This window comes from Otolemur garnettii, unplaced genomic scaffold (genome assembly GCF_000181295.1).
Source record: "Otolemur garnettii isolate 467f Iridium unplaced genomic scaffold, OtoGar3 scaffold00028, whole genome shotgun sequence".
In the NCBI taxonomy this organism is placed as follows: Eukaryota; Metazoa; Chordata; class Mammalia; order Primates; family Galagidae; genus Otolemur; species Otolemur garnettii.
Window position 1 is genome coordinate 5,556,279 of NW_003852423.1, and position 8,280 is coordinate 5,564,558.

The following is an 8,280-nucleotide window of genomic DNA, read 5'->3' on the forward strand; positions in this document are numbered from 1 at the left end:
TTCTAAATGTTCTTGCTAAATTTTGGTTCAACTGTATGTTCTATGAAATTTCCATCAGTAGCCATAGATTCCTCCCCTGTGAGAACCTTATGCTCTAATATAATCAGATTTGCTTGCTATTTTTTTCTTCCCTCTTTCTCTCTCTCTCAAGCAACTTGATCAGTTTGTTTGGGTGATAACCAAATAGTTTGGTTTTGCTATTTGGTGTGGTAAGTGACAAAATCACCAGAGAACTATGCCTTCTATCTACTCCCTCCCCAAGTAAAAGGAAATGAACATTAAAAATTTAAGATACTATGGGATAAAAATAGCTTTAGGTATAAGAAATCTGCATATAATTTCAAAGCAATAGTCTATAGGCCTTAATTTAAAAAATCTTTAAATAAGCTATGAAAATGAAATTTTATTCATTTCTTAGCCTGTTATTTGGGGTCCCTTTTCTCTCTCATTTTAAACATTACCATTTAATTTCAGTTTTTATTACAAAGTAATAAAGTAGGTAATAGCAGTTGATTTATCTATCAGAAACTATATTAATAGTTTTTATGGTAAAACCCTTAAAATTTACAAAGTGCAAGTCCTCTGAGCTGCTAAGCCATTATTTAGATTTGTGAATGAGAGATTGTTTTGAACTCTGAATGTGTTGTTTAGGGCAGTGCTTAATACATTGTAGGCACCAGATTTTCTAGGAGTCTAAACTATGTATTATATCTCCAACGTAATTAAGAAATTGAAATTTTATTTGACAGAAAGGATATTTATTTTTCTTTTAAATTCATCTGTAAGGATTCTAGTAAATCTTTCTTCTTCTTTTTTTTTTTTTTTTTTTTTTGAGTCTCACTATCTCACCCTGGGTAGAGTACCGTGGCATCATAGCTCGCAGCAACCTCAAACTCTTAGGCTTAAGCAACTCTTGACTCAGCCTCCCAAGCAGCTGGGACTACAGGTGCCTGCCACAATACTAGGCTAGCTTTTCTACTTTTAGTAGAGACAGAGTCATGTTCCCTGAGGCTGGTCTCGGACTCAAGTGCCACCCAACTGACAAAGGTAAGATTCCAGATGTGAGCCACCTCGCCCAGCCAATTCCAGTAAATCTTCATTTTTTCTTTTAATATTCCATTTTCCCCACTTTTTTTTTTTTTTGAGACAGAGTCTCACTTTGTAGCCCTCAGTAGAGTGCTATGGGATCATAGCTCACAGCAACCTCAGACTCTTGGGCTCAAGCAATTCTCTTGTCTCAGCCTCTCAAGTAGCTGGGATTACAAGTGCCTGCCACAACGTCCAACTATTTTTAGATATGGGGTCTCTGGCTCAGCCTGGTCTCAAACTCCTGAGTTTCCCCACATTTTTATGAAATATTTACTCTAGAGCTGCCTTCAACTGCCTAGAGTGACTATTTTGGCCTTTGTCAGAGATCACAGTTTGAAACTGGCTGCTACCTAGCTTCTGTTGGAAGTGCATTCGAAAGATGTGTTAGGTAAGAAAAGGTTGTTGAAGGAACCGTCAGTTCATATACTCTGTGTATTGTGAGTTATTTCTGTTTGAAGTTAGATATTGTATGCTCTGGATTTTATCAAGTTTAGATAACTGGGGAAAAAGTCCCAGAAAAACTAATTGCTATGTTTGGAAAATTATCAGGACCATTGCTATTATGTAATTTAATTTGTCCCAGAAAAAGCTTACCATGAGAAATAACTTAGAATTTGTATGAGAAAAAGATTTTTGTTTTCCCTGAGGAATTAGTAGGCTTTCTCATTTCTGATTTTGAGGAAATTTTTCTCCTGGCTGTTGGGAAGCTCAGTGCCAATTTTTTAACTACATGACAACAACTGTGTGTTTTTCCTGAATATGTCTTATAAAGACATTCTCTGCTGGAAAAAGTCTGGATTTAAACTGAAAACAAGAAATAAAGCATTTGGCAAGCACCAAACGTTCTGTGTATATACATAACAGATGTGAAAGCTAGGCCGAGTGAGCCCTTTTAACTTTATATATTTTCCTTTTGATAGAAAACATTGTGTGATGTGGTCCTCATGGTCCAGGAAAGAAAGATACCTGCTCATCGTGTTGTCCTTGCTGCAGCTAGTCACTTTTTTAACTTAATGTTCACAAGTAAGTATTGTAAGGTAAAGCATGCCATTACTTTTTCTATAAAAATGAGGTGTAAATATGGCATTTTCCCTAGTCTTTTAAGCACTTTCACTTACAGGACAATGAAGAGACCGAAAGAAAAGTGGTCAGGCAATGATTGAGCAAAGGAAAAATATCCTTTCATGAGACCTAAGGGCTGATGCCTTTGATGGAGATGTGGCTTCCACCGTAGCGCCCAGGGGTTTCTTCCTCAAGTGGAAAGACAAAGGAACAGATAAATCTTACGACATTTTATCTAGCAAGTTAAAACTGAAAAGGAAAAAAGAGACACAGCGTATTGTACATGAAAGCACCTAGATTTAGAGTTGAGAACTGGGTCCAAGCTCTGCTTCCTATACTTGGTACTGTTTTATGAGCTTGATAAGTTCTGTAGTGTATCTGCCCCTTTCTCTTTGGTGCTCCAGCTACCTACCAGGGTTTTTAGAAGGAATAAGAGCTTTGTGTGCACACGCACACACACACACATAATTGTTATTGCTCTCATAGATTTAACTACACCAGGGATGATTTGCTTGTAATGATTTTAAAGTGCTACTAAATTGCTTTAGGAGTTAGGGGGAAATTAAGTCTAGCTTTATGTCTGTTTATTTGGGCTTAAAAAAAATAGTACACTATTTTCTTAGATTAAGATGCAACTCAAATGTGGAAAATTACTTGGCATTTATTATGATAATGTTGGGTTTGCTAGGATATTTTCTTCCCAAGAGACCTGTCCTATTATTCTGCTCCATATTTAACATGGCCTGGAATGGTCTGGGTCCTCAGGTAAACCTGTAAGACTGATGCCGTCTGTTTCTTCTCTTCATTTTAGCTAACATGCTTGAATCCAAATCCTTTGAAGTAGAACTCAAAGATGCTGAACCTGACATTATTGAACAACTTGTGGAATTTGCTTATACTGCTAGGTGAGTCAGGAAGGATCATTTTTCCAGATCTGCCTTGGCAGAGCGTTGTTGTAACCAATCGGTGTGCTCTGTAACTCTTCAGAAGGAAAAACTGCAAGGATGGAAGAGTGAAGGATTCCATGCCATACTAATTCAAGGATTGACAGTTTAATGTTTTGTTTAATTTCAGGGGCTAGTGGGATATTTTCTACAGTAACATTCAAAAACATAAAAATAATGGGAAGTATTCACTTATTTGCAGAATTTCTGTGAATAGCAACAATGTTCAGTCTTTGTTAGATGCTGCAAACCAGTATCAGATTGAACCTGTGAAGAAAATGTGTGTTGATTTTTTGAAAGAACAAGTTGATGCTTCAAATTGTCTCGGTAAGAAATATCAGCTTTCTGTTTGTTTGTTTGTTTGTTTGAAATCCTTAACGTGTATTTGGACAAAGAAAAAAAGTGTGGTTCTAAGTTTCATCATTTAACCTTAAAGACATTGTCCTCTAGGACAGTTTCTAGTAATAAAATTTAAGAGGAGCTCAGAGAGATGCATGTTAACCTAGGCAGCAATGAGCTTGTTAAGTATCGTATCAAAATTTTCTAAAATATAAAACGATGATGTATGTGATGAATTTTCATGTCTAGGTACAAGGAATAAGGATTGCATATGGTGGTTGTGTGGTATATAGTATCATGAATGTTTGCTTTTATTAGGCATTTATGATCATAAATATGAATGTTTGCTTATAATCTAATTCGTACCTACTGCACATGCTGCCTCTTGACATTGTCAGATATGTTGCTTTATACTGGAAAACATAAAAATCCTAGATTACAAAGTAGGATACAGAGAGACTGCTATAGCTCTCCATTCGAAGCTGTTAATAAAGTATTTTGTAGTTTATAATAGGAGAAGCAGAGACAGCTGATCAGAGTTTTCCAAAGTGTAACATGATTTTCTCCAAAGTGATGAATTTTAGTGGCATGTGGATAAACATTCAGATCTTTGCATAGTCGTCCACTCTTACTGCGGGTTATGTTCCAAGACCCCAGTGGATGCCTGAAACCTCAGATAGTACCAAACCCTATTCAAAATATGTATGAGAAGTCTATGAAAAGTTTAATTTATAAATTAGGCACCAAAAGAGATTAATGACAATAATAACAAAATAGAACAACTGTAACAATGTGCCAGCATCACTATTCTGGTGCTTTGGGGCCATGATTAAGTAAAATAAGGGTTATTAGAACACAAGCACTGCAATCTCAGGACAGTACATCTGATAACCAAGATGGTTGGTAAGCGACAAATGGGCCAGGGGGATGTAAGTGTAGATACACTGGACAAAGGGATGATTCACGTCCTGGGCCAAACGGAACAGGAGGATACAGGATTTCATCACGCTACTCAGAACAGCATGTAATTTCAGACTTACAAGTTGTTTATTTCTGGAATTTTCCAGTTAATGTTTTTAGACCACAGAAAGTGAAATCATGGATAAGGGAGGACTACTTTAATAATGTTTTCCTACCTTCCCTGTTAATTACTTTATGTTTTTAAAAGGTGGCGGTTTAAGTATGTTTGTTTCTGTTCCTCCTTAGCGTTCTAAATGTCCTACTGGGGTGATTCGAGTACAAAGGGAAAAAATGGTTTTAAAATGTATAGGAAGTAGATATGGTGGTACAAAGCATACTGTGGAACTTAGAGGGAGTTTATGCTAAGCACACATTAGGATTTGGGCTTCTGGGAAGACCATTTAGCAGTTTTGCCTCTGGATACCTTCTGTCATCATTGTCTACTAAGCTGGGAGGAAGGGCATCCCTGCACCCTAGAAAGGAGGCTGAGTGTCTGGCTAAGCGTGGGGCAAAGACAGTAAGTAGCCCAGCCAGCTGAGGCAGGTGCAAGAGCTGGGTGACTAAGGGAACTGCTTCCTCCTGCTTTATGGTTAGCTGTTAGCATGGCTCTCCCTGCTAGCTGATTGGAGAACTCCGTCAGCACGTCCGTAAGCGCTAAAGGAACCTATGGCAGCTGATGGAATTGGGCAAAGAGCAGATAAAGTTACAGGAAACTCAGTCGTTTGAGAACCAGAAAATCAAGCTAAACAGCCAAAACGAATGACTTATGTAAGGCAAATTCAATATAAGAAATGAAGAGAACTTAGAAATAAAAAGGATTTATTTGAAGGGAAATAAACCCATGATTTTTCAGGTTGTTGACATTCAGTGGAATTGAAAAAACGAATAGATGCGCCTACAAAAAGTCAAGCAGGAAGCTGCCTCATGATAGAAAACAAAAATGACACAAAGAAAAACAAGCTGTTAGTGAGAAGAAGAGAGGTGGGAGGAACATACTGTGGAACCCTAGTGGCAATTCGGGGCTCCAGAAGAAACAGATGGAGGAAAAACAAAAACCAAATAGTAACAGACATCTCTGGGCTTAAAAAACGTTAACTTTCAGACTAAGTTACACTGAATACTGACCTCAGGTATTCCTCCCTTAGGGATATTCTTTTTTACCTCCAAAGATGAAGAGAGAACTTGCATTTGGGGTGATGGTACAACATTGTCAGTGTGGTAAATTTATGTTACGTATATTTTGCCACAGTAAAAAGTCAGTACAAAGAAAGAACTTGCAAGCTAGTATGGTGGATTACAAAAAATGACCATAAAGTCTTTTCACCCATATAAGTACACCCTCTTGCAATATGACTTTGTAGCTCCTCCCATCAAGAGGTGTTTTCCTGCCTTGTAATCTGGCATGGCCATATGTCTTGCTTTAGCCTGTGGGGTATTATCAAATGTGATATGAATGGAAAATTGCTTGTACTTTGGGACTTTGCCTCCATTGCTGTTGGGAACTCTTTTACTAGCCCCAAAAGAAGGCTAGAGATCATTTGGGGCAGAGATGAGCTGTCTTAGCTGGTGTCTCCTAGACCAACTTGGCCTACATGTTAACCTGTGTGAATGACCCCAGTTTAGACCAGCCCCAGCCCAACAACCAGCTAACTCAGATCAGAAGAATTACAAGTTGACCCATGGAATTATGAGAAATAATATTTTTATTATTATGAAGCACTAAGTTGGGGGGATCTTATCTAGCAGCAACGGATAACTGATTATAATAGGTTACTTAGAAGGCCCTATGGCGTTAATCTTTTGTATCTGCAATCTGAAGTTAGAAGATTTGCAAGTGATAAGGGAGAAAAAAAAGAACTATTTCAAGACATCATCATTTGGGATATTTCCAGGAAACAATGTATAATCACCTGAAACATATTGGAAGAAGTACTACAGCTAAGTGAGAGGTAGAGTTCAAGATAGGGATGTTAGTGTTTAGGTTTCTTAGTTGCAAGCAGAATAAACTGAATGTTGCTGGTTCAAACAGAAAGGATATTTATGGAAAGGCTGGTGAGTAGCTTATAGAGTTGCCCAGAAATTTGAAAAATCAGGCTTAGAAAGAGAATAAGGATTTGAATAACACAAACTTGTTTAGACAGGTGTAACAGAGTTACCCAGTTATCAGAGAAAACTGCTATTTTCAGGCATCCTTGGAGTTTTATACATACTGATCTCCAGCCACAGAAAATCTGGAGCCCCTGAAAAAGAATAGACCCAGACCTCATCCTCTGATTACAATGCAGTAGAATACAAAGTAACCATGGAAGGATAGCTGTTTCCTTCCACCCCATTCTGGAAACTTGGAAATTTAAATGAAGAATTATTTAGAAAAGTACTTTTTAATGAAATATTTAAAATGAACTTACAAGGCAGCACCTGTGGCTCAGAGGAGTAAGGTGCCAGCCCCATATACCGGAGGTGGTAGTTTCAAACACAGCTCTGGCCAAAAACTGCAAAAACTACCAAAAAAAAAAAACTTACAGGTATATAGAAACATAAAAATAAGCACACAGTAAATCTAAATCTTCAGAATGTAACCAAAGTATTTCTTAGAAGAAAATTTGTAGTCTTAAAATGTTTTTCAAATAAATGAATTTTATTATTCTTTCTTGATTTAAGTATTCTACTTAAAGAGTTAGGGAAGCTGCAGTGGCGCTCACCCAGCACTTTGGGAGGCCAAGGCAGGAGGGTTGCTTGAGCCTGGGAGTTTGAGACCAGCCTGGGCAACATAGTGAGATCCTGTTGATACCAGGTTCTTGGTCTCGGTGATTTGAAGGATAAATCCGCGGACCACAGATCAGTGGCAAGACAGAATTTATTTACAGAAAAGAATACAAAAACACTAAAGTTCCTGGTAGGAAGAGAAAACCCTAGTTGGGAGAGAAAAGCCTCCATTTAGGGGTGTATATAGGTGCACGGGTTCCTTCTATATGAGGCCAGGAAATGAATGGACACAGTCTCTTCCTCTGGGGCAAGGTGAATGACTGTACTAATGAATGCACACAGTTCGGTTCACAGAACTGAGGCTCTAGGAAACTTACATGAAATTGACCTAGGCATAGGAAATGGGGGTTCCGTATTTAGTCATAAGTGTAAAAAGGAAGGAGACACCAAGGTGCCGGGTCTCCCAGCAGTTGTCCGGTCCCTTTGGCTACTGGAGCCTACGGTGGGGGAGGGAGGCTCCCCCCACTTGCCCATGCTCCACCCCCTGGTTCCTCTGCCGGCTGCCGCAGCACCAACACCACTAAGGCGGAGGCAGCAGGTCCTCCAGCCCAGCTGGACTGAGCTGGCTGGGGGCCACCTGTCCTATATCACTGTCTGTACAAAAGAAAGAAAAGAGAAAAATGAGCCAGTGTGATAGCACATGCCTATGGTCCCAGTTACTCGGGATTGAGCCCAGAGTTTGACGCTACTTTCCCGCCTAAATGACAGAAGGCGACCTTGTCTGAAAAAACAAACAAACAAAAAAAAAAAAAAATAGGGAAAATAACTTTGTAAACACCAGATGAAAGTAGAAGAAAATACCTTTAAAGCATGAATTAATGAAATAGAAGATAAAAATAAAAGACTTGGCTAGAAAAACAAAAGTTTAGTCAAGAAGAAAAAAATCAAAGGATACCATCAAGGAGTGGAACTGTGGGCTTGGTGCCCATCACTCAGTGGTTAGGGTGCCGGCCACATGCACCAGGGCTGGCAGGTTTGAACCCAGCCTGGGCCTGCTAAATAACAACGACAGCTACAACAAAAAATATCAGGGTGTTGTGGCGGGCACCTGTAGTCCCAGCTACTCGGGAGGCTGAGGCAAGAGAATTGCCTAAGCCCAAGAGCTGGAGGTTGCTGTAAG

The 8,280-nt window shown here is 38.9% G+C and overlaps 1 protein-coding gene across 2 annotated transcripts in view; it reads left to right on the forward strand.

Moving 5' to 3' along the window:
* KLHL7 (kelch like family member 7) overlaps nt 1-8,280 on the forward strand; it is a 75,662-nt gene that overhangs the window by 24,113 nt on the left and 43,269 nt on the right. For both annotated transcript variants that reach the window (XM_003788497.1, XM_003788498.2), the window contains exons 2-4: nt 2,010-2,112; nt 2,963-3,056; nt 3,298-3,422. In XM_003788497.1, coding sequence (XP_003788545.1) covers nt 2,010-2,112; nt 2,963-3,056; nt 3,298-3,422 — 322 coding nt within the window. The remainder of the gene's footprint in view (nt 1-2,009; nt 2,113-2,962; nt 3,057-3,297; nt 3,423-8,280) is intronic.